Consider the following 27,932-nt stretch of genomic DNA (forward strand, 5'->3'; position numbering starts at 1 on the left):
AAAAATTGGAAATTTAATAATATAATTCTAAAGAAGAGTGGATCAAACAACAAATCATGAAAATAATCAACGATTTCATATAAGAGAATGACAATAATGATCATCTCAAACATACCAACATACCAAAAACTATAGGATGCAGCCAAAGCAGTTCTTAGAGGAAATTTTATATCTCTAAATAGTTATATGAATAAAACAAAGAAGTCAATGAATTTGTCATATAACTAAAACAGCTAGAAAAAGAAATTTAAAACCCCAATTAAATATTAAATTAGAAATTCTGAAACTCAAAGGAGAGATTAGTAAGTTGAAACTAAGAAAATTGTTGAACTAATGAATAAAACTAAGAATTGGAGTTATGAAAAAAACAACAAAATAGATATAAACTTAATTTGATTAGAAAAAGGAAAGGAAAAAAAAACCAAATTACCAGCTTCAAAAAGTTACTACCAAAGAAGTTAAGAAAATAATTAGAAGCCATTTTGCCCAACTGTATGCCAACAAATCTTACAATCTAATCAAAATGGATGAATATCTACAAAAATATAAATTGAGATTAACAGAAGAGAAAATAAATTACCTAAATAGCCCCATTTTAGAAAAAGAAATTGAACAAGCTATCAAAGAACATTCTAAGAAAAAAATTCCAGGGTATGATGGATCTGCAAGTGAATTCTACCAAACTTTTAAAGAACAATTCATTCCAATATTATGTAAAATGTTTGAAAAAATAATAAAGGAGTACTGCCAAATTCCTCCGATGACTCAAATATGGAACTGATGCCTAAACCAAACAGCCAAAACAGAGAAAAAAATCACAGACCAAAATTTTCTAATGAATATTGATATAAAATTTTTAAATAAAATATTAGCAAAGAGATTACAACAATTAATCAGCAAGATAATACACTACGACCAAGTGTGATTTATACCAGGAATGCAAGACTGGCCATAATTGACTATCAATAACAAAACGAACAGAAATCATATGAGAGTCTATATAAATGCAGAAAAAGCTTCTGACAAAGTATATCACCCATTCCTATTAAAAAAAAAAAAAAAAACAAAACCACTAGAGAGCACAGGAATAAAGGGACTTTTCCTTAAAATATAAGCAGCATCTATCTAAAATCACTAGCAAGCACATTTGTAATGGGAAGAAGCTAGACACATTCCCAATAAGATCAGGGGTAAAACAGGATGCCTATTATCACCATTATTACTCAACATTGTACTAGAAATGGTGGCTTTAGCAATAAGAAAAGAAAAAGAAATTAAAGGAATTAGAACAGGCAAAGAGGAAATAAAACTATCACTCTTTGGAGATGATTTAATGACTTTTGACTTTTTTAAAAATATTTTTTGTCGCTCCATGGAATCATTAGTTCCTTTTGCATTCACTATAATTTTCAGGGAATTTTGTTGGTTGGGCAAAATTTTGTGCTTTTTATCATTGCTGTTAATTTTCTTTCCAAATCTTGCTTTCATTTGTTGTTCACTTGTTCTTATTTCTTTTCCATTTTTCTTCAAATTCTTATGCCATTTATAATTTTTTACTTCAAAAAATTATTGTTTTATTTCTTCTAGTAATTCTAGTTGAGATTATGGGCAAACTGCATTTTTTTCTCTGAGTTTTTGTTTACATGTGTTTTAGAGTCATTCTCTTCTGGATTTGTGTCTTGAGCTTCCCTGTCATCATACTAGTTCTTTATGGTAGATTTCTAACTTCTTCCAGCCTACTTCCTTACTATGGACCTTGTTATTTGGGTTGAGATCTGTGTCATTTAGGGATAAAAGGTCTGAGCTAGTTCTGTGAATGGTTTCTTGGGGTACCGAGTGTTGTATCATTCCAAGATTTCAGGGCAATCTAGGGTCATTTAAACTTTCTGTGCTCCTAAAATGGTATGTTCTAACGCAGAGCTAATTGCTACTCTCCCACCCCTACAACTAGTTTGAATTCTGAGTTCTTTATGACTAGTAGTAGATTACTATTGGTCTTGGCCCTTCACAGCTGTTGAAAAGCTGTGTTTGTTTAGAGTGGCAGGAATTGTAGGCTCCCCTTTGGTCTGGAATTTCTGACCTGGTTATTCTTTTGCAGACTAGGCTAGATGTTGAAAATGACACCCTGTATCTGGGGCCTGAGTCCTGTCTCTGCTGCTGACTTCTAAACTTTCTCCTTTCCTAAAACATTGTCCCATTGTCCAGGGCCTCCCTACCCCATGCCATCCCTGATGTTCAAATGACATCCCTGTGCAGTCATCTTTTTGTTGCTCTCTGGATCCGTGACCCAAAATTGGGAATTGGGCAACAAAATTGCCAGTTTATACCTATTGCTCATGCACTGCTGTATGAGATGGAGAGTGCTTATATATAGATCTAGGCCTCCATTTCATGCAATGAACAGACTTTCCCTAGGGGCTGGAGGGCTTACATTTGCAGTCCAGGTCCAATCCCCACCCTAGTATCTATAGATCACCACCTATCTCCCTATCTTTAATTGAGCTAGATAAATGACTCACTTTGATTTTCTCCAGATTTCCCCATTAGGATTCATTCTGATGAGGAGAACATTATATACAGCAACAACAAAATTATGCAATGATCAATTCTGATGGATGTGGCTCTTACCAATAATGAGCTGATTCAAGCCAGTTCCAATGAGCTTGTGATGGAAAGAGACATCTGCACCCAGAGAGAAGACTGTGGAGACTGAATGTAGATCACAACATAGTATTTTTACATTTGTTGTTGTTTGCTCACTTTTTTTTCCTCTCATTTTTTCCCTTTTTAATCCAATTTTTATTGTGCAACATGATTATTTTGAAAATATGTATAGAAGAACTGCACATGTTTGACATATACTGGATTACTTGGCATCTAGGAGGGGGATGGGAAGAAGGGAGGGAAAAAATTTGGAACACAAGGTTTTGCAGGGTGAATGTTGAAAACTATGTATGTGTTTTGAAAATAAACAGCTTTAATTTAAAAAAGAGGGGAAAGAGTTCATTTTGTTCATTTTCTAGAATTGTTTAGAAGAGTTTTTGGAGGAGAGCTAATTTTACTGTTTCCTGTCACTTTTTCATCTGGGTTCTACCTCTAATATAATATAATTATAAACACAGTGAAGAAGGGGGAAAATAGCAAAGGTATGGAAAAAATCTTAAGATCTTAATATTAAGTAAATTGGCCAAAAGCATATAATTACCAACTTTTCAGCTATACAAATTATGGCAGATTCATCTACACATAAGTTGAAGATGTCTTTGCTGAGAGTATTAGTTGGAAATAAATAGGGTCTCACAAAGTAACATTCAACAATGATTATTTCTTTATACATCTTTAACACCTTATAATTAATTGAGAAATGTAGAGAATATAAAAACTCATTGTGCTTATTGTTTATTGGTAATTAAGAAAAGTAATTCATTTGATAGAACCAAGTAATAACTTGTAAATTCTTTTATAATGTCTTCCATCCACACCTCAAGATTATTCAAGATTCTTTGGAGTAATTAACAATGTAAATAATCATATTCAATGGATGTCTGACAATAAACACCAAGGCAGGCATAAAACAGGGAACTATATATTCACTGAAGGTATTAGAGGTTATCCAAATCCAGTTAGATCTACAGATGCTGAGGTTCCCCAAGACACTGCTGTTGGCTGATGTTATTGTGCTGACTGCATAAAGCTCCCCAAAGTTTGGGTTATCCATCCACATAATAAAGATCAAGTGGATGAAGAAATGCATTGCTCAGAATTCAACTTCCATTTGCATAGATATTCTATGGTTTGTTCAGCAGCATGTATATCTGGGACAAAAAATACAGGTGGACAATGAGCTGTGCTTGGAGTTGAACAGGGAATGAGATTGGGTCAGACTGCTTTGGAAAATTGCAAAGCTCTTTTACTGATCTAATACATCCAAGTAGAGTATCATATAGAATGCAAAGAAATAAGGAATTATATGACAGGAATAGAAAATAACCATGTGGCAAGAATCAGGGGTGACAGTTTTATAAGCAGAATTTATCACTGGTACCTTGGCAATATTGAGGAAAAGCCTCCCTCACACCAGTTAATCTCCAATGGAGAACTTTTTAGAAAGACTAAAGCAAGAGGAATACAGGATAGTCTGTCATGAATGGGTGGGAAAAGGCAAAAATGGATGGAACTCTCAAACTGATGAGATCAGATCCTTTTGAGTAACTAACTTGTTTCAAGTAGCTCAAACTCTTTTATGTTGTGGTCTAAGCTCTTTTCAAACTACATACTTCTATTAACCTTAGTTAAGTCTGATAGACTAACTTTTATTTCTAGAAATTATCATCAATGAATAGAAATAAACTGCAACCTTTCCCAGTAAGATCAGGAGTGAAACAAGGTTGCCCACTATCACCATTACTATTCAATATAGTACTAGAAACGCTAGCCTCGGCAATAAGAGCTGAGAAAGCGATTCAAGGAATTAGAGTAGGAAATGAGGAAATCAAACTATCACTCTTTGCAGATGATGGTATACTTAGAGAACCCCAAAGACTCTGCTAAAAAGCTATTAGAAATAATTCAGAATTTCAGCAAAGTGGCAGGATACAAAATAAATCCACATAAATCCTCGGCATTTTTATATATCACCAACAAAATGCAACAGCAAGAGATACAAAGAGAAATTCCATTCCAAACAAATGTTGAGAGTATAAAGTATTTGGGAATCCATCTACCAAAGAAAAGTCAGGAATTATATGAGAAAAATTACAAAACACTTGCCACAAAAATAAAATCAGATTTAAATAATTGGAAAGACATTCAGTGCTCTTGGATAGGCCAAGCAAATATAATAAAGATGACAATACTCCCCAAACTAATCTATTTATTTAGTGCTATACCAATCAGACTCCCAAGAAACTATTTTAATGACCTAGAAAAAATAACAACAAAATTCATATGGAAGAATAAAAGGTCGAGAATTGCAAGGGAACTAATGAAAAAAAAACTCAGAGGAAGGTGGTCTAAGTGTACCTGATCTAAAGCTATATTATATAGCAGCAGTCACCAAAACTATTTGGTATTGGCTAAGAAATAGAATGGTAGATCAGTGGAACAGATTAGATACAAAGGACAAAAAAGGGTACATCTATAACAATCTAATCTTTGACAAACCCAAAGATACCAACATTAGGGATAAAAATTCGTTATTTGGAAAAAACTGTTGGGAAAACTGCAAATTAGTATGGCAGAAATTAGATATGGATCCACACTTAACACCATATACCAAGATAAGATCAAAATGGGTCTATGATTTAGGCATAAAGAATGAGATCATAAATAGATTAGAGGAACAGAGAATAGTCTACCTCTCAGACCTGTGGAGGAGGAAGGAATTTATGACCAGGGAAGAACTAGAGATCATTATTGATCACAAAATAGAAGATTTTGATTACATCAAACTAAAAAGTTTCTGTACAGACAATACTAATGCAAACAAGATTAGAAGGAAAGTAACAAATTGGGAAAATATTTTTAAAAGTAAAGGTTCTGACAAAGGTCTCATTTCCAAAATATATAGAGAACTGACCCTACTTTATAAGAAACCAAACCATTCTCCAATTGATAAATGGTCAAAGGATATGAACAGACAATTCTCAGATGATGAAATTGAAACTATTTCCACTCACATGAAAGAGTGTTCCAAATCACTACTGATCAGAGAAATGCAAATTAAGACAACTCTGAGATACCACTACACACCTGTCAGATTGGCTAAGATGACAGGAACAAATAATGATGAATGTTGGAGGGGATGTGGGAAAATTGGGACACTAATACATTGCTGGTGGAGTTGCGAAAGAATCCAGCCATTCTGGAGAGCAATTTGGAACTATGCCCAAAAGTTATCAAACTGTGCATACCCTTTGACCCAGCAGCGCTACTACTGGGCTTATATCCCAAAGAAATACTAAAGAGGGGAAAGGCACCTGTATGTGCCAAAATGTTTGTGGCAGCTCTTTTTATTGTAGCTAGAAACTGGAAGTTGAATGGATGTCCATCAGTTGGAGAATGGTTGGGTAAATTATGGTATATGAAGGTTATGGAATATTATTGCTCTGTAAGAAATGACCAGCAGGAAGAATACAGAGAGGCTTGGAGAGACTTACATCAACTGATGCTGAGTGAAATGAGCAGAACCAGAAGATCGCTGTACACTTCAACAACAATGCTGTATGAAGATGTATTCTGATGGAAGTGGAAATCTTCAACATAAAGAAGATCCAACTCACTTCCAGTTGATCAATGATGGACAGAAATAACTACACCCAGAGAAGGAACACTGGGAAGTGAATGTAAATTGTTAGCACTACTGTCTGTCTGCCCAGTTTACTTGTACCTTCGGAATCTAATGCTTATTGTGCAACAAGAAAATGGTATTTACACACATGTATTGTATCTAGGTTATATTGTAACACATGTAAAATGTATGGGATTGCCTGTCATCGGGGGAGGGGGAATAATTTGGAAAAATGAATACAAGGGATAATATTATAAAAAAAATTTAAAAAAAAAAGAAATTATCATCAATGAAGTACATAAGTACATAAAGTTATAATTTGCAACCTGTCCAAAAGCTTAGCCAATAACTCTTTAGCAAATGCTTACTAGGTGGTAGATACTATGATGCAAGAAGTGCTGGGAATACCAATCTGAAAAAAAAAAGACAATTTCTGCTCTCAAGTTGCCTGGCCCAAACATCTATGACCCACAGTTTAGGTTTTGATGGGTTAAAATAAGTTCAAATAGTAACAGTCCAGAAACTCTGGTGATCTTCAACTCACAGACTGATAATTGGGAAGGGTAAATCTTTTGTCTCCTCAATGGCTTTAGGCAAACTGGAAAGACCTTAATTTAGAAAGGTCAAGGTTACCCAATGTCTCCCGGGCCACCACCAGTTATTTTGACCTTTGTTTTGCTATTGGATGCCAGTAATCTTGGAGGAAAGAGTGAGCCTGGAAGCTGATAACTGACAACTTGTCAGCAGTTTTAAATTTTAGATAATTAACTTTTTCTTATTTATTCAAATTGAGGAAAATCATATACACAATGAATATATTACTATTCAATAGAAAACAGAAGTGTGAAAAAATAGAATGTCTAATTCCAGATGTATAAGGCTGAAAATTTTTCTTCCTCTCTGTTGGGTAGTGCTGCCCTAAAGATATAGAATGTTATATGTGCTATCAGTACTAATTGCTGTATTTGATGGGTTAAACATAACAGTTTTTGTTTGCTTGTTGGTGAGAACAACACAGGGCATGCGGCTGTTTTGTGGTAATCACAATGCAAAAATACATTAATAACTTTTAATTTTTAAAGTGCAAGATACAAAAAAATTTTTAATAAGATAATTTAATTAGCTTTAAATGAACTAATAAAATTTTTATTGTTTTTAAATAAAAACAACTTAAAATTATTGTAATTTAGAATAAATGTTTTTCAAAATTTACTATCATGGACAAAAATATTTTTTGGCAACACAGTTTCATTTTCTTCCATGATATTTTTTTAATGAATCAAGACAATTTCTTGTGGCTTCATTTATTCAATATTAGTCAAAGAAATAAAACAATTCAATTATGATAAGTTTTCTGAATAAAAAAACAGATTCATGTGCAATTTAAATCAAAATTTTTTTTTCCAACTTGTAGATACATATGAGCCACTCCACAAGATTGGAAAGAAAACTAATGTCTTTGAAAATATAAACTAGATTTTCAGAAATGGATTTCATTATTAAATCAAAAATTATTGGTCCTAGCGAGGCACATGTTTCCTTGGCAAGCTAGTGTATTTTGGTGAGCCACAAGCCTATTCTCCCAATTAATAAAAAAAGATAATGCAAGATAAAGAACAGACTTTGACATTTTTTAAACTGTTGAAGATAAGATCTTATCTGAGCACTTGTTTTCAAGTATAGAATATTCAATTCAAAAGTAACATATCAAGACTTTTAAAGGAGAAATATGATCCAATGTGACATCAAATGATGCTAAATGCTACCTATTTAATGCTACCTATTTCCAAGATGCTCAAAAATAAGCTGTTTTTGTTTCTTTTTGAACTCAGTGAGCCAAGATCAAGACTAACGTTCAGCACATATTTTTAAAACTCCTGTCCTTTACATAAAATTCTACTATTTATGCCTTTGCCATCTGGGGCATATTTTAAAACATTGCTACAAACAATTTCTGGCTGGTGCAGGAATAGACTGTTCTTTCTGACAGAAAAATTAGCACATGCATCAATTTCCATCAACTTCCATTTTCAGACACAAAACATGTCTCCTTTTCTTTGCTGTTGATAGAAGACTTAAAATTACAAAGATATAACCAGAAAAAACATATTTTTCACTTGGTTCTACACTGTTAATACTGACAAGTTGAAATCAACAAACTGCAGCCAATTCGCTTGAAACGAACAGGTAGAAAAAGTCCAAGATCTCAACAACTTTTACCAGGACTATTACATAAAACCCTCTATGATTTCATCCTGCTCAAGAACTTGCAAAAACTTCCCACTGAGAAGTAGAAAATAAAAATCAAGCTACTATCGCTTATCTCTTTGATGATCTATTATCTAACAATTAATCTAATAAGGATCTATGGAAATAAAATCTAATCAGTTCTGTCCTGGCCTTCAAGGCCCCTCACAATATGACCACTAATAAGCCTTTATTTATTAAGCACCTACTATTTGCCAAATAAAAATACAAAGTCCAACATAGATCAGTCCTTGCTGCTTACACTCACAGGAGGTTCCATACAGAAGTTTATATATATAGATCTGGGACAGGGAAGAAACTCAAAAGTCATCTTGTCCAATCCTCTCATTTTACAAATGAGCAAACTGAGTTGGTAGGGACACTATGGACATGCAAAATAAATACAAGGAGATTTTGCAGAGAAGCCAGTAGTGGTATTGAAGGGGAAGAGCAGGAATGGAGGAGATGGCACTTGACCTGAACTGTGACAGAAGCTAGGGATTCTAAGAGGGGGCAGTGAGGACAGAGGCCATCTACAAAAGAAGGAATACGGTGTGTGAGGAACAGCCAGGGATGGTTTGGCTATATGGGAGAGTGGGGGAGAAGGGGGATGCAGTGTGGAGTTGGGAAGAACTGTTAATGCTGAGGAGAGGAACACACATCTGATCTGAGAGGCATCAGGATCTCCCTTTACCTTTCCTATCAATATTCAAGTTAGCTTAGTCATTGTTCTTTTAGAATTTTAATTTAATTCAAGCTGTTTTGTAGAAACTAAAATAACTCTCTAGACCAGTGTTTCCCAAAGTGTGGTACAGGTACCCCCAGGGGTACAGGAAAAGTTTGGTGGGGGTACACGTTGAACCAGAGTTTGGTGGGGATATGTACTGCAACGTGCTTAGCTGCACCTAATTCTACGTTCTCATGAGTCAAGATAATCTTGTGAGGCGTGGGATGGTCCGGTGTGACACAGTGTGAATATACCACACTTCGTTACAGAGACAACTTACTTTGTTAATAGTTAGTGGCTTCTCCAGGCGCCTGTGTATTTTTAGCTTATGTGCGATTTTTCTTATAGGAAAGATTTGTTATGTGCTTTAGTAAGTCCCACTGATTTTGATTATTTTTATATAGAAGGATGAAATTGTTTGTGCTGAGATAACAGATCGTCATAATTTGGTTCCCTGGTTGTTAATTTTAATCTGAGATGCGGCTCCACGTCCAATAGTACAAACTGAGGTACCAGGATTGTAGGCTAGACTATATATTATCTGTAAGAATAAATTCAAATTCTGGCTTTTCTAAGAAACCTCACAATTGGGAAAGATTGTGGGCTATATAGTTCCTTTGGTTGTTAAAGTAGCTGCAGTTGTTGGAAACAGAAGAGGTTATGGCATGCAGTAGCTTTCTGAAGCTTGCTGGCTTGGTTTCTGAGAAAAAGGAAAAATAAAGTTTGCTGCCTCCTACAAAAAAAAATTTTAAGCACAATATATATAGCACAATATAAATTAGGATACCTTTAACTTTATTTGCTTTATGAATGAATGACAGAACTAACATACTATATAATTGAACATCAATAAAACTCTGAAAGGAGAAAAACAGATTAAACTAGGACTAAAATATATTGAAAAAAAAATCTATATGGTAAAAGCTTTATAGGATTTATAATAGGTGACCTGACCTAAAAATGAAAAGCTTTTCATCATCTTCCTTAAGAGACCATTAAAGAACCCCAAATAGACATACCCAGTTGTTGGAACAGGAGAGCCACACTGGTGCCTGTGACAGGAAGACTGTCATGTAAAGGAGTCTGTATCAGCTGTCTGTCTCCTGCTCCCAAGGAAAATAGCTTCTGTGGAAAAAAATACTCCTTTTATCTAGAGTAAATAGAAGAAAATATCTGCAAACACATGGTCTATCATATTTAAGGTTTTACTTTTCAACTTTAAGAATATAGTTTCATTGTTCTTTTAGAATTTTAATTCAAGCTGTTTTGTAGAAACTAAAATAACTCTCTAGACCAGTGTTTCCCAAAGTGTGGTACAGGTACCCCCAGGGGTACAGGAAAAGTTTGGTGGGGGTACACGTTGAACCAGAGTTTGGTGGGGATATGTACTGCAACGTGCTTAGCTGCACCTAATTCTACGTTCTCATGAGTCAAGATAATCTTGTGAGGCGTGGGATGGTCCGGTGTGACACAGTGTGAATATACCACACTTCGTTACAGAGACAACTTACTTTGTTAATAGTTAGTGGCTTCTCCAGGCGCCTGTGTATTTTTAGCTTATGTGCGATTTTTCTTATAGGAAAGATTTGTTATGTGCTTTAGTAAGTCCCACTGATTTTGATTATTTTTATATAGAAGGATGAAATTGTTTGTGCTGAGATAACAGATCGTCATAATTTGGTTCCCTGGTTGTTAATTTTAATCTGAGATGCGGCTCCACGTCCAATAGTCTGTTTCTTTTTTTCGACTTAATGTCTACAAATACTGAAAAGGCAATTTCACATAAATATGAAGTTGGAAAAGGCAAGATATATTTCAGAACTTTTTCTGTTAAAACAGGATACACATATTGCATTTGTAACCAGAATGATATTAAAGTACACTCCTTATGTTTATTTTTCAAGAATCCATCTGAAGCCAATTCCAACAACTGCTCTTCTTCCACATGCAACAAACCTTCTGGCATGGATTTATATTTTATTATGAATAATTTTATTTTTCATTTATTATTATTTTGTGTATGTACCAAAAAATAAAAAAATAAATATATTTTGATTGTTATTAAAATACATCCATTTTTTTTTGACGAGGGGTACTCAGAGTTATGAAAATTATAGAAGGGGGTATACATATGTCAAAACTTTGGGAAATACTCTTCTAGGAAAAAATGGGGAATAGGTCTCTGGAACTGCTCTATCTTATGCTAGACTACTCATTAAGCTGCTTAAACTAAATCAGCAAAGGCAATGCTCCTAAATCTATCAGCAAGCATTTTTAAAATGTATGTGCCAGTCACTAAGCTTCAAGTTTAGGATATAACAACAGAGATGAAACAATCCCTGCTCTCCCAGGATTCACAGTTGAATGACTAAGATTCAGTATATAAAAGCAGGAGAAAGCAAAAAGAACTTAGTAGAAAATTAACATATTTAATGCTTAAAGAATTGAAATAATATCATCTCTTTATTTAAAAAAATTCCTTATTTCTGTATATTCATATGGTATTTTAAGAGAAAAGAAAGTAATTTTAAAAGTTTCCTTCCTTTTTTCTTCCTTCCTTCCTTCTTTCTTTCCTTCCTTCCTTCCTTCCTTTCTTGCTGAAGCCATTGAAGTTAAGTGACTTGCCCAGGGTCACATACCTAGAAAGTATTAAATGTGTGAGACTAGATTTGAACTCAGGTCCTCCTGACTTCAGGGCTGGTGCTCTATCCAATGCACCACCTAGCTGTCCCAAGAATGTTCTTTAAAATCCTTCAACAACAGTTCAGGAAAAAAATAAACACTGCCTATAAAAAAAAAAAAAAAAAAAAAAAAAAAGCAACCCCAAACTCCAAGGGCTCCCTATTATATTCACAAGAAAATATAAAATCTTCTTAAAGCCCTTTAAAACCTGGCCCCCCTCCTACTTTTCTAGTCTTCTTAGACGCAACTCCATACCACGTACTACTATGTAATCCTAGAACACCGGCCTCCCTGCTGCTCTTTGAACACTAAGCATGTTACTGGTTATCCCCCTTGTCTGCCTCCTGGCTCCTTAAAGTTTCAGATAAAGCCTCACCTCCAGCAAGAAGTCTTACCCAGTTCTCCTTAATTTGAATACCTTTCCTCTGAAACTACCCCCAGTTTATCCTACATCTGCACAGTCATTTTGCATGTTGTCTCCCTCATTAAGGCTGTGAGCTCCTTGAAAACAGGAGTTCATTTTTTCTCTTTCTGTTTTTCTTTATATCCTCAGCACGTAATACAGTGCCTGGCATGCTCTAGAAAATTAGTAAATGTTTTTTGACTGACTAATAGGATGTAAATATACAAAAGAATTTCTGACAATTTCCTTTACTTCCTCTTCAATTGAAAATTTTTTTTCAGTTTTAAATTATGTATAAAACTTTTTCCTTTCTCTTTTCAAATCAAGGCAACTAATTATTTTATTACTTTAAAAAATAAGTTCCCAGTTTAATTTATCAACTTAATTATCTTTTTGTTTTCAATTTTATAAATCTCTTCAATTTCCAGAATTTCTACTTTGTTATTTTGTTGGCAATTTATGATTTGTTCAAAGTATTTTTATTTTTTTCAAGTTTTTTGCTCAGCTTACTGATTTCTTCTTTCTTTTGTTGATGAAAGAATTTAGAGATTTAAATTTTCTTCTCAGAACTACTTTGGCTGCATCTCATAAGATTTTTGTATATGCCCTAATTTTTGCTAAGATGAATTTTCTATTGATTCTACAATTGTGTTTTTTTTGACCCATTGTTTTGTTAGAATTATGCTATTTAGTCTCCAATAACTTTAAAAATTATTTTTTTGACATTTAATTGAATGTAATTCTTATTGTGGTATGATCTATAAATAATGTTTAGTATTTCTGCTTTTTTACATTTATTGGTAGAATCTTTATGCCCCAATATATAATAAATATTCTAAATTGTAAAGGTGATACATTCTGCTGAGGAATACATAAATTCTTTTCTATTCCCATTCAGTAATCATCAGACAATCACCATCTTTTAGTATAATTTGGTTTGAATTCCGTGGTTACCTCTTCTTAATTTTTTCCATATTTACTGTAGCATTATTTAAGATCATGATCGCTATCCTTGCTTTTTTTTTTTAAGTTCAGCAGAAATATAAGATTTTGCTATAGCTCCTCATTTTATCTTTGTAAATCTCTATGTTTTAAATGCCTTGACTGTAAATGACATACCATGGGATTGTTTTCTAATAAATTCGGTTATCCTTTTCTCTTTTATGACTAAGTTTATTTGATTTGCAGTTATGACTTAGTTATATTTTTCCTTCCTTCCTATGCTCTTGCATCTTTCCTTTTTAAATTCAATAGCCCTAGTTATATATAAGATAGTGATAGAAAAGAGAGAATTTTTGAAAATATTAAGTAATCACATAATAAAGCATTATGGTTATAATATCTTATTTTTATAAAAATTATTAAAAGTCTAATTAGAACTATAAGCTAAAGATGAAGTTAGGAAAAGTAAAATGGATGGAAAAATTTGGAGAATCCAGCTTTTTAAATATATAGCTTTACTAGAATTATGTATATGTGCATATTTCAAATAAAAATTTTGATAGAGTTCAAATCACAAAAAATATATTTTTAGCAATTATGCCGTTTTTATAAAGGAAATCCATCACCAAGATTAATCTTATGACCTAAGTAACACATGGAATTTTTGGTCTTTTTGTAAGGCAGGCCATGGGGACAGTACTTAACTGAAGCATCATCCCCCCTCTTTTAGAAGAAAAATATTACAAGAATTTATGTTTTGCTTTCTTCATAAATCAAATTAACTGTAAAAATAATCCATTCTCCAACTCCCTTTTTCTTGCATTTACCTGTGAACCCCCAGCTGCTGGGACAAGGCATGCACAGAGGTTTGCAATAAGACTTTCCAAGGAGAAATTCAGACTATCCACATGCACAGTGTAGATCAGGCCCAGGCAAGCCTACAAATAAAATGAGGGCAGATAATGAACACTAAAGCACAAGAACTACTTCTCTATCATATGTGAAAAATTCAAGTTTTTCCTTGAGTCTAATGAGGATATATTACTATGAATACATAATAAATTTCAAGAAGGAAATATCATATCTTTTATGAAATCTCCCTCTACAACAGAACCTTTGCAAAAGAGATTTTTCTGCTTACTTTTAATTTTTCCATTAAACCTGGAGAAAAATTACTGTTTTGTTAAACAAACCTCAAAAATTCCCAAGTTTTTAAAAGCAAACATTTTAAAATTTCTTTTAGTTTTACATTTTGTAGATTTCACAAATTTATTCCACAATATTATTTAATCTATAGTCATTATTTAAGCCAAATACATTAGCATTTATACAAAGAAGCAAGCCCTGAGCACAAAACCTGCTTCAGACCAATGACTATGTGACCTTAGACAAGGATAACTCTCTGAGTCTGTAAGTTAAAGAGCATTTGCAGACCTTTCTCTGAAAAGAGAGTTTCCTTACCAGGAATTTCCAATTATCAATGAAATCATAATCCCAATCTTCCCTTTCCAAGGAAAAGAAGCAAGTCATTGTAGTGTTTCATGTAGGATAAGAAAAAAACTTTCCCTAAAAGCTGGGATAGAATTGCAATGACAGACAGAAATGGTGACAAAATATGAGAATTTTTTTTCCAACTTTTAAAAAAAATAAATGTTTATAGATTTTGTTGTTTTCCTTTGTTTAAATTTTCACCTATATTTGACACAATTTTGCAATCCTGACAAATCAGTATTTCTTAGTTTTTCTTGTCATTTAGTTTCTGTGGTATGTGAATTATTGCCCTAAGCCATGTATCATGCCATCATTATTTAATTATGAATATTTGCAAACAAAAATAATTGCTTTTGTGAAAATACTCAGTGTTTAAGGAAAGAAAACTCTTTCAACCCTAAGCCTCAAGCTGTACTTGCTGCTGGGAGAAGTCAAAGTCACCATAGTTCCTTGATTTATACTTGAGAGCTCATCTTCACTTTCATTACATTTTTCCAAAAGTCAAGTTTGTTTGGAATAAATTAAAAAGTAAATATTTCTTTATGATAAAAATTATATGTCATATATTTAGAGCAGATCAAAGATTAGAAATTAGGTTCTCAGAGGTTTAGAATATTCACATTAATTTATCAAGTTTTTCATCCATCAAACAAGGATTCTATTCATTTTGGGTTAATTTCCTGTTATAGGGAAATTCTTAAAGCACATTGAGACATTTAAAATTTAATAAAGTTGTCATCAACATCAACAGATTTGCAAAGTAGCACAGATCATGTGTGACAGCTGTGAAGTTCTTTACCCTAAAAATTTCTGGATAATCTAATCTGGACACCAACACCAAGCTTTTGGGAGCAAATACTTCTGCAGGCTGAATTAAACCAGTCACCTCCTCTTCACCTTCAACATCTTCTTGTTTTGTTCCCTAAAAAACAGAGACAGAACAATTAATAAACAGAAGAAGTACTGTCCTTGGTTCTAGCTCATCAGAAGATTTAAACCTGCACCTCCTAACTAGATAAAGGCAATTTTAAAGTGGAAGCCAGGGAGAATGTTACTTTAAGAAAGGCATCCTGATACAATTTTTATTTTTTATTTTTATTTTTTTATTTTTAAAGACTAACTGTAGTCGTAGAATCCCCGACACTTAATATTTGTATTGGTATCTTGGCCAAAACAGTCATTTCTCCCTACTTTGCCATTTTCTCAACTTTTAAACAGGGCTTAGCTTTTTTCACTTCTTAGGTTCCTTCTAACTTTAAATCTATGACCTACAGAAGTTTGATGATGACTCTGTGTTGTCAAATTTAGACTATTCCAAGGATCATCGTAAGCTAAGTGCAGAGAAGCTCATTATCCAGGGATAACTGCGAGATCTGATGAATTTTTCTAGCAAAAGCAGCTTGTCAAGGTCATCAGTCATCTACTCTGATTAGAGGACATAATAGAAAGTCATGCCAGGTTAAGATCATAGCTCATTAAAAATGTCAAAATAGAAGATACTTAATTTCGTTCTTCATTAAAAAAAAAACCCTTCAAATTCTATTTAACCAAACATGGTTAAGGTTTGAAGGTGGGAAAAAAAAACAACACCTACTAGACATCATTATCTAAATAGAAACTCTATTTGAAAGATAAGATTTGCTATATGTTTTATAGTATTTATTTAAAACAGTCACTCTTATAAGATTAGAGGATTAGAGTTGAATAGGCCAGGAAATTAAAACAAGCACTATTACTTGAAAAGTCATTATTCTTAGAAACAGAACAGGACAAATGAGAAACTAATTTCTCTGGATTTCTGGTCTCCTCTTTCTTATGGATGTGACTACACAGCATTTTCATCTGTCTCTCTCAGAAGCTCCAAGCAGAACTATTAGATTAGTGTGGAAGGCATGTGTGCCACTGCTTATTTGATACGGGCAAAGGCAAACACAAACTATGGAGCACAAGTGATTAAAGGACAACAGATATTCTTTGGGTTGGGCCCATTCTAAGCTTCTCTATTGTCCAATAAACTCTGGCACATATTGCTAAACAATTAAAAAAAAATAAAACCGACAGAGAACATGTGATTTATAAAGTCAACTAATGTTTATCAAGTTCTTAATGTTAAGTTCTTAATAACCTGTATTAGACACTATGCAAATGTTAAATTAAAAAGAGAGCCCTTGCTCATCAAAAGCTTGCAGTGCCAGTAACAGTTGTGTCGCTGTCTATATTATTTCTGAGAATTTTCTCAGTTATTATTTCATTCTGTTCCAGGAGGAATATTGTGGTCCCACTATTTACAAGTATTTGTTGGGAGAGAGTGGACAGAACCTGGAATACAGAGCAGTGACAATTTCTCTCTTCATTCGTCTAAATAAGGGCAGAATGAACACTGGTGATCATGATGCTATCATCAAATAGCATTTACATAGCACTTTGGTTTGCAAGTCACTGTACATATATTATCTCAGCTGATTCTCACAACAACCTTATTATTAGTTAGAAAATTTATTATCCCCATTTTACAGATAAGGAAACTGAGATTGAGAAGAGGCTAAATCTCTTGGCCAAGGCCACTCACAGCTAGTTAAGAATCTGAGGCTCTATTTGAATTCAGGTCTTCCTGAGTCCAAAGCTCATTTATCCACTGTCCCTCTTAGCTACTCTTACTCTAATAAGAAATCCAGCCTGTGTTGGTCTAGACTTATTAGTAAGTAGAACAGAGTTAAAAGAATATACAGATCATTTGCACAGTGATGTGAATTAAAGCACAGGAGGGGAGTTATATTTGGTTAAGGATTACGGTTCTTGAGATCAGAAAGTGGCCAACACCAGTTCTCCACACTTCTACCTCCAAACCTTTAAAAAATAACGTGTCAAATGAAGAAAGAGAACTGAAATCAAAAGGAAATAATGAAAAACCCAAAAAAGTAATTCCATAGAAAATTAAAAGTGAACAACAAAAGCTACTTTCTTCCCCCCCCCCCCCCAACTCCTGCCTTGCCTTCATGGATTCCTGAGCTGTGGCAATAAATAGTTCCTGAGGCAAGGGTATATTGAAACTTAGAGGATAGGTGGACAATCACTAGATGCTCATTGGATCACTCCAGCCAATACAAAAAGGACTCCTGTTCTTTATCCTTACCTAGAAGGTAAGTAGCTGCAGAATCACAGGATTTGAGAACTGAATGGGTCTCCAAAACCATCTAGTACAACATATATCTGATAAAACTCCTGACTATGACATATCCAAAAACTGGTCATCCAACCCTGAATGGACATCTCCTAAAAGGGGGAACATACTACCATCTGCCTTCTGAGGAAATGACCAAATGGGGTAATGAATCCCTATTTAACAAAAATTATGGGGGAAATTAGAAAGCAGAAGAAATCAGATTTAGATAAATGCTTTATACTATACATAAATTCCAAATGAATTTATAACTTACATATTAAAGGTCACACCATAAAGAAATTAGAAGATTAAGGAAGAATTTAACTTTCCAATTTATAAATAGGGGAAGAGTTCATGACCAAAAAAAGGATAGAGAAATTACAGAAACTAAAGAGACAATTTTATTTACATAAAACTAATTTTTTCCACATAAACAAAACAAAACAAAATTTATCTGATAAAGGTTTAATTTCCAAGACATATAAAAATAACAACAGAATGGTATTAATAGGTATAAGCAACTGATGTAAATTCATAAGAATAAAAGCTATTCCTCAAATACTAAATGATCAAAGGATGTGAATAGGTATATGAAAAAAAAGTAACAAAATGCTAATAACTAGAAAATGCAAATTAAAGTAACTGAAATTTCCCCACATATTAACTCAATTGCTAAAGATGGCAAAATAGGAAAATGACTAAGGTTAGAAGAGTTGAGGGAAAAATAAGCACATTCATTTGCTGTTGGTGGAACTGTGTGCATTGCTCCAACCATTCTTGAAAGTAACTCAGAACTATGTCCAAAATACTAAACTATATAGACATTCTGACCCAGGTGTGCTGCAAAAAGATCAAATAAAGTGGAAAAGGACTCACATGCACAAAGATAACTACAGTAACACTTTCTGTAGTAGCAACATACTGGAAGCTAATAGGCACTGGGAATAGCTAAGCAAACAATGATTATAAATGAAATGAAACATCATGATGTAGAAAGAATAATAAAAAGGGCAGTTACAGAGGAATCTTAGAATAACTGTACACAACAATGAGGAATGAGAAGCAAGAGAATAATTTATAAAACAATAAAATACTGTAAAGACAAACAATTTCAATGGACTTAAGAACTCTGATGAGGGCATGACCAAAAACAATTTCAAAGAATTGACAATGAAACACACTACCTACTTTCTAACAGAAATGATGGACTCAAGATTCAGAATAAGGAAGACATTACTGGACAAAGGGAATGTTCAAATGTGGGAATTTATTTTGCTTGATTATGTATGTTATGTTATGTTGTGCATGCCTATGTAGTTTACACAGTAGTGCAGTTAAGAGGTGATGAGAGCTTGGACCTTTACAATGGCTCACTTACTATGTACAAATAACACTGGAGTTAGTCTCTAAAAGCCAGTTCTGCTGCTTACTATCACAGTGACCTTGAGTCAGTCACTGAATCTTTCTGGGCCTTAGTTTACTTCTCTGTTCAGTGATGAGACTGGAAAAGACATCTGAACTTCCTTCCAGCTCTTAATTCTATTATCCTAAGAAATTCTTGATGAATAAATAAGAAACAGACTTCTAAAACAAATATTAATTCACATTTAATTTTCAAGATGAGGTACAGTATAGAAAACTATTTCTAGGATTTTAATTTCATTACAAAGCATATGTAGAAATTAGGCTGACTTTTAGAATCCCTGGAAATAACAACATCTGAAGAACATTAATTACCAATAAGTAGCGACAAAAAAATGAATCATATGCTTCAAATGATTATTAATGAATTCAAAATGACAAAGGAATGATGGAAATTCCTGGAAAAGATAAAGATAGCCACATTGTGAAAAATACCCAGGAGTACTATTAGAAATTAGTCCAAACAGATAATTTAAAATGAATGAAAATTAACCTATTTTAATAACAATGCAAATAAAACATTCAAAATTATGTTTGGGAAATCTTCCATGAAATACACACTTAATGGTACAATCAACAGGAAATAGAAAATACCCACTCCTATAAACCAGTAAAGAGAAAAAAATTTCCATTTTTATCTTTATCACTTCTTATTACAGATGTTGATTCTCATTTTGTAGGTCTGTTGTGAATCATGGGATGTTTTTATTCTTAATTCAGAATATTCACCCCAGGAGAATAAGATGTTCCAAGTTTAAAGATAAATTCCCATTCTCTGTTTCCAAGCAAAATGTACTTTATGACAAAAAGACACACTGCAGCTCATGATGTAACATGGGTTTGGTCTGTGAAAAGGCATTAGGATACTTTGGCAATAATTCATTATTTCTATAAATGCCCAAATGATCATGTAAAGCATAGTGTCAAATTCACATAGAAATGGGAGCCACTAAAATATATATAAGGATCCTTATGAGTACATAACTGATTTAAAAAACCAATTATTAACATTATCCATGATTTACTGTATTTTTATGTATTTTGTTAAATACTTCCCAATTAAACTTTAAAATTGAGACAGTAGTTGTGAGTATTGTGGGCCACAGGCATCCTGTTGGTACATCTCACACCTCTGACATAATATCTTCTCCTGCTTTGGAAATATTAGAATTATCTCTTTTTTTTCTTTTTTCTTTTTTTCTTTTTTTTTTAGAATTATCTTGAGCTGAGTTTTCTAATGCTTACATTCCCTAAAAACTTATTTTACATATGTTTTAGGGAGCTAAAACATGTCAGAAAAACTCAAGAGAAAAAGACTGGAAAAATAAGCCAAGGATGTGACAAAACTTTTTCTTCATATTCCCATGGGTTATATTTTTTGTAGGTCACTGAAAATATAAAATTTCATTGGATCACACATTAGTAACAGTTTCCTGAATTATCTCCATTTAAGTTCAAAGAGTAGTCTTAGTTTTCACAGACTCATAGTATTAGAGCTACTCTGAACCTGTGAGATCATCTAGTACTAACCAGCTTAAATCCATCAGTTAATCATTAATTGTTTTGACCTTATCTTACATTATAAAATATAAGGAGTAATTAAATTAGTCAACCACAGTGATCTACTGATGAAGTAAATCTATTCTACACTTGGCTATGATTATCTACTATATAGTCGTCATTTGTGATATATTCCATAAATTTACTCCTGTAAGTATAACTTACAAACATATAGAAATATCTTCATTTTACTTTTAATTAAAGTTTTATTGATGACTTTTATTTTTCCTATTCTTGTCATTTTTAGACATACACCACTACCTATTCATCTAGGGAGCTTTCTCTGCTAACAAAGAACAAGAGTGAAGCAAAATGATCTGAAACAAGAACTATGACTGTTATTTTATATATCATTCTGCAGTCACAATCCCCAAGAACTGTCCAAAGAAAAGAGAAGGATATATTTTTCTCATCTCTGAGAGTAACAAGGGTCATGATAATTAAATAGAATCTGGCTTCATTTTAATATTGATGAAACTGTAGTAGTGTTTTTATATTTGTGCATATTGTTTTCCTGTTTATATGTATTTGGGTGAAGTTTAGGGGAGGCAGAAACAGAAGTGAAACTTGTAGAGATATACTGCAGACCATCCAGAGAGGATAAAAAATGAGAAGAATAATTTGGGAAACATCATAAATGTATTATAGAAGCATTTTGGAAAGTGATTTGAGGGTTTAAACTAGGCATATGTGAGTACACTATCCCTGATGATAAATGGGTGTCTTGTCTTAATGATAAGTTCATCCTTCTAAAATCAGGGGAACTGCTATCCTATGTCTGATTCTGACAATAAAATAGACTTGCTAAAAAATGACAATAACCTTAGAGGCAAATGATTACTCTATCAAGGAATTCATGATGGTACAAGATAGGAAAACTATGGAAAGTCTGACATAAACTGCTACATTAAGAGAATAGATAACAGTGTTCAGAGAAAAGACTAGTCTTATGGACTAGTATTTTGTTGAAGAAGCTGGCTAAGGAGGATGAGGAGCTCTTAAATGAAATTTCAAAGATAGAAGCAAAATAATAACAACCATGATAAGAAAGCAAAGGAGGGAATTGCCTAAAGAACGAGTTAGATATCAGTTTTTATTTTGTCTTTAGATTCCCAGTGCATAGCACAAGGTAGGTCCTTAATAAACGCTTAAAATGATGGAGAAAAGAAAGATTTGATCGTCCAAACATGTTGATTTATTAAGCAAGATAGGATAACTGCCTAACAAACTGGAGCCAGATAGCTTTAGCTTATGCCTAAAACCCAACTGAGACTTTTATATGTTAAAATATTAATGAAATAAAGCAAATTAGTTAAAAGGAAATTATACAACATCAGGTAAAATTATTTCTAATTGGAGGAAAAAATCACGAATTTTCCAAGTTGGAAAGGGAAAGAGTGAACTGGTATAATAATTCCCCGAAAGGAATAGAAAAATCATAGAAGATAATATGAGCATTTGATTACATGAAATTAAGTCTTATGCAAACAAAACCAATGCAGCTAAAATTAAAAGGAAAACTATTAACTAAGCCAAAAAAAAGTCTTCGCAATAAGTTTCATTGATCTAATTTTCAAGATTATTAAAAGAACAAATAAGAATTTATAAGAAAAAAAACATCCTTTGGGTGATCAATTTGTGTAATAGAATACAATTGTGCTATAAGAAATGATGAATAGGCTGAATTCAGAAAAACCTAGAAAGACTTATATGAACTGATGCAAAATAAAGTTAGTAGACCCAGAAGAACAGACTCATGATGGAAAATACTATCAACACTCAAAAGAAAAAACTGATGGAATCTGAATGCAGACTGAAGTATACTTATTTTCACTTTATTCAAGTTTTTTCTTTTGCTATATTTATCCATACAGAAATGTTATACATGATTGCACATATAACCTACATCAAATTGCTTACCATCTTAACAAGGAGGGAGAGAGGGGAAAAATTTGGAACTCAAAATTTTAATTAAAAATGAATGTTAATGTTTAACTTATATTGGATTACTTGCTGCCCAAGGGAGAGGTATGGGGGAAGGGAGGAAGAAAAATTTGCAACACAAGATTTAGAAAGGGTGAATGTTGGAAACTATCTTTGCATGTATTTTGAAAATAAAAAACTATTATTAAAATTTGTTTAAAATTATATAAAATTAAAAAAATAAAATGCTAAAGTTTAAAAAAGAATAAAAGACATTATCAAATTGATAAATGGACAAAAGACATGAATAAACAATTTTCAAAGGAAGAAATCCAAGCTATCAATACTTACATGAAAAAAAAGCTTCAATAATTGAAAATCATAATTTTCCAGTGCTGGAAATAAAATTATCACTAGATGTGAAAGTCAGCTGTAAATCCACATACTCTTTCCTCCCTCTCTCCCTCAATGTTTCTTTGTCTTTCCAAAGACATTTATTATTCACATCAACTCTCACTTAATAAAATATTTTTATTAAGAAAAACAAATATGTGGAATATGTGACAAATGAATATTTTGGACTAGCTAGCATTCAGACAGACATCAGTGCTCTGAACTTAACCTAGTTCAGAATGCAACAGACCTAAAAATACATCTTAAATTCTGTAAAATGATGGGGTTGGAATAAACTACTTTTAATATCCTCTTTCAGTCCTAACATTCTATGATATTATTCTGCCACTTTTACAGTATTTGCAAGGCTCTTATTCAAGAATTGTAGAAATAGGTTGCTAAGCTGCTGCACTCAGAACCAAAAGTTAACTCTAAAAGCAAGTTCTTAGGATATTTCTATGTGTTTTTAAGTTATACTTATAGGAATAAATTTCTAAAACAATTTATGACTATCTAGTAGATAATCATAGTCAAGAATAGAAAAGATTTATTTCAGTAGATTATTTTGGTTGAATAGTTTAGTTGCTCCTTATATTTTATAATGTAAGATAAGGTTGAAACAATGATTAACTGATGGATTTTTTAACATGAAGGCATAGGTTTAAACTGGTCTTCAATCTTTTGGAAATCCATAATATAATCGGTCTGAATATCTAATTCCAATTGTGATCCATCTATGACTTAATAGGGAGTCTCCATGAGTTGCTACAGCCAAGAATTCATTACTTATTAGGCAGCTTTCTGGTACTTTCAAACTAAAGCTGTTCCTTGGACAAAAAACATGATGGCTATTACAATTTCACATTGAAAACACTGTCAATTTGATAGAACATGCTTGGAATTTCACTGTTTTTTAAAATCCCACTGTTAACCCAACCCCCCCCTCTCCTTTCTATATTGAGGTATTTGAGAAAATTTTTTTGGAGCTGAACTAATCGTTCTTAAGTAGATATCTGAATTAAGAAAATGGAGCAATTTTTTTTTATAAGATGAATGAGTCAGAAAGTTTGTAATAAAACTATCTTTGCAGGATTCTAGCATTTTTATTTAATAAATCTTTCTAACTAGATATGACATTTTAATTAAAAAATATACCAAGTCACACTGAATAAAATCATGTGACAAAAGTTTCTTTAAAATGAATTAATTATTCAAAACTGAATGGCATTTTATCAGTAAATTGGCATTTTATTTGTAAATTGTTTTTCAAACATATAGTCATGATTTATATTTTCTGGAGTGCTTCTGTATATAACGTATCATTTCTCTTTTAAGAACTAGCATGCCAATGCCAAGTTAACTGTAGTTGTATTTATGTAATCCTTAGCAGTCATTCTACATCTATAAATAAAGATAGTCCATAATACCTCAAACCATGTGATAGACAGCATTTCCAAAACAGTATTGTAACCCTCAATCATTCTACTGCTAGCTTCAACCTCCAGAGTATACCAACTCCATCTTAAAGATAAGAAAAAGCCTTGTGTAAAGAGTCTAGCTATCAGATCTAAATTACAAAATGGTTCTCTCCATTCATGATGTGCTTCACTCCTGATGACTTCAGAAAAGGTTGGTTTCTTGAATGCAAATTCTAAAACCCAAGTGTGAAAGCAAACCAATAATTAAATAGGATCTGTTCAACCCTGGACTTATCCACTGTTTCCCTTCAGTCTTTGTTCAAAATAAAAGGTACTAATAGATAAAATGTCTATCCAAAGCAAAAGAACGAGAGTTTTGCCCTCAAGGAGCTTTTGTTCTAATGTGGAAACACAATTCCCAAAAGGGTCAAAACCTGAAGTGAGCCCACAAAATGGAGAGGAACTTCACCAATCTGAGGAGAGTAGAGGGTGCTGGGAAATACTGGGGAGGACAGTTGAGGTGGGGAGCTGCATCCACACAGTGGGAATCTCCTTCGAGGCTCTTTGGCTACTCAGTCCTAGTTGCAAGCCAGTGATTAAGCAGATTAACTGTAAGACACCCACAACAAATACAAAAGACAAATTGTGAGCCCCTGAAACTCAGACTACAGGAGCTAGTCACACCCACCCAGCACTGGAAGTCAGCTAGCAAAACCAGCCCAAGGGCAAAATAAAGCAGCTATCACCCCTTTTCCTTAAACTTCAACTTTTAAACTTCAACCTTTAAAAAAAATAAGTAAAAAAGCAAAAAGAACTCTGACAATAGACAATGAAGAAAGAGAAGAATAGACCTCATACCCTGAGGATCCTAAATGCAAATCAGCTCTAGATGAAGCCCCATAGGGTGATATTTCACAAAGCTCTCTTGGAAGAATTAAAAAAAAAAGATCTTAAAAGAAAGTTGAAAGAAAAATGGGGAAAGGAAATGAGATATTTGCAAGAGGGTATGGAAAAGAAAAAACAGAAATTATCTGAAGAAAACTTCTTAAAAAATAAATTTCATGAAATGGAAAAGGCAACTAACTCCTTGCAAAATAGATTTGATGAAATGGAAAAAGCATATAACTCCTTACAAAATAGATACAAAAAAGAAACCAATTTGTTGCAAAACAGAATTTGTAAAATGGAAAAAAAAAATGCAATGAAAAAAACACCTCAATTGGACAAATGCAAAAAAGAGATAAAAAAAACTAACTGAAAAAAATAATTCACCAAAAATTAGAACTGAACAAATGGAAGTAAAAGACTCAATGAGACTTCAAGAATCAGTCAAACAAAACTAAAAGCATGAAAAAAATAGAAGAAAATGTAAAATGCCTCATTGGAAAAACAACTGACCTGTAAAATAGATCTAGAAGAGGCAGTCTAAGGATTATTGGACTTTCTGAAAACCATGTTGTTAAAAAAAGAGCCTAGACATAATCTTTCAGGACATCATCTAGGAAAACTGTCCAGATGTCCTAAAACCAGAGGGTAATATAGCCATTGAAAGAATTTATCAATCACCTCCTGAAAGAGACCCCAAAATGAAAACTCCAAGGAACATCATAGTGAAATTTCAGAATTATCAAATCAAGAGAAAATACTGCAAGCAGCCAGGAGGAAACAATTCAAATATTGAAGAGCCATAAAAAGGATTCCCCAGGATCTACCAGCTTCCACCTTAAAAGATCGAAGGGCATGAAATCCAATATTCCTAAAGGGAAAGGAACTTGGATTTCAGCCAAAACTCAACTATCCAGCAAAATTGAGCAACATCTTTCAAGGAAAATGATGGATATTCTTTTTTTTTTTTTTTTTTTTTTATTATTATATATATATTTTATAATATTATCCCTTGTATTCATTTTTCCAAATTGCCCCCCCTCCCTCTATTCCCTCCCCCCGACGACAGGCAATACCATACATTTTACATGTGTTACAATATAGTCTAGGTACAATACATGTGTGTGAATATCAGAAAATGATGGATATTCAATAAAACAGGTGAGTTTCATCTATTTCTGATGAAAAGACCAGAGCTGAATAGAAAATTTGATCTTCAAATGCAGAACTCAAGTATAAAAAGGTAAAAAGGAAAGAAAAAAAAAAAAACTTTCTTTTAAAAGTTAAAAAGTTTATATTCCTATGTGGGAAGATGATAAGTTTGACTCTTGAGATATGTATCTCTGTTATGGGTATACTTAGAAGGTATAGATATAATATGATTTTATTATGATGATTTAAAAAAAAGAAACTAGAAGAAGAAATGGGATCCTACTGGCAGGAAAGGAAAATGGAGTTAAAATTGGGTAAATCCCATCTCATGAGGAGGCAAAAAAGACCTATTGCAATTGAGGGAAAGAGGGGAGGAGGATAAGCATAGTAGGAGGGGAAGGGGGGAAAGGAAGAGGAGAGGCTAATGGAAGGGAAAATAGAAGGAGAAGGTGAAAGGTATAAGAAAGGAGGAGGGGCTGCAAAAGGGAGGGGCTGTTTGAGGGAGGGAGTGATCAGTGACAAAATACTGGGGAGGAGGGAAAGGGGAAAAGGGAAGAGAAAAATGTAACTGAAGATAAACAAGATGGCAGGAAATAGAGAGTTACTAATTTTACTTGTGAATGTGAATGGGATGAACTCTCCCATAAAATGGAAGCAGATAGCAGAGTGCAATAAAAGCCAGAATCCTACAATTTGTTGTTTAAAAAAGTCATTTAAAGCAGAGTGATATATTTAGAGTAAAGGTTTTAAAAGGCTGGAGCAGAATCTATCATGCTTCAGCTAAGGAGAAAAAAAAAAAAAAAGTAGGGGTAGCAATCCTGATCTCAGATCAAGCAAAGGCAAAAATAGGTCTAATTAAAAGTGCTAAGGGAGGAAACTACATTCTACTTAAAGACAGACCAAAAGTTAAATGGAAACTAAATAATTTAATCCTAAAGAATGAGTCATAGATACAATCAATAATTTCATCCAAGAGAAAGACAACAATTAAACAACATACCAAAATTTGTGGGATACACCCAAAGAGGTTATTAGTGGAAATTTTATATCTCTAGATGCTTACTTGCATAAAACAGAGAAAGAGGAAGTCAATGAATTGGACTTGTAACTAAAAAAGCTAGAAAAAAAAAGAACAAATTAAAAACCCCCAATTAAATACAAATTTGAAATTCTGAAAATAAAAGGGTAGATTAATAAAACTGAAAGTAAGAAAACTATTGAACTAATAAACAAAG

General features: G+C 33.0%; 1 protein-coding gene across 4 annotated transcripts in view; it reads right to left on the reverse strand.

Moving 5' to 3' along the window:
• The window catches only part of SBF2 (SET binding factor 2), a 448,846-nt gene that overhangs the window by 245,167 nt on the left and 175,747 nt on the right, over positions 1–27,932 (reverse strand). For all 4 annotated transcript variants that reach the window (XM_074273454.1, XM_074273453.1, XM_074273452.1 and 1 more), the window contains exons 4-6: positions 15,581–15,703; positions 14,118–14,228; positions 10,283–10,388 (exon numbers count right to left, since the gene is read on the reverse strand). In XM_074273454.1, the coding sequence (XP_074129555.1) occupies positions 10,283–10,388; positions 14,118–14,228; positions 15,581–15,703 (340 nt within the window). The remainder of the gene's footprint in view (positions 1–10,282; positions 10,389–14,117; positions 14,229–15,580; positions 15,704–27,932) is intronic.

Source organism: Sminthopsis crassicaudata, chromosome 6, assembly GCF_048593235.1.
Source record: "Sminthopsis crassicaudata isolate SCR6 chromosome 6, ASM4859323v1, whole genome shotgun sequence".
NCBI lineage: Eukaryota > Metazoa > Chordata > Mammalia > Dasyuromorphia > Dasyuridae > Sminthopsis > Sminthopsis crassicaudata.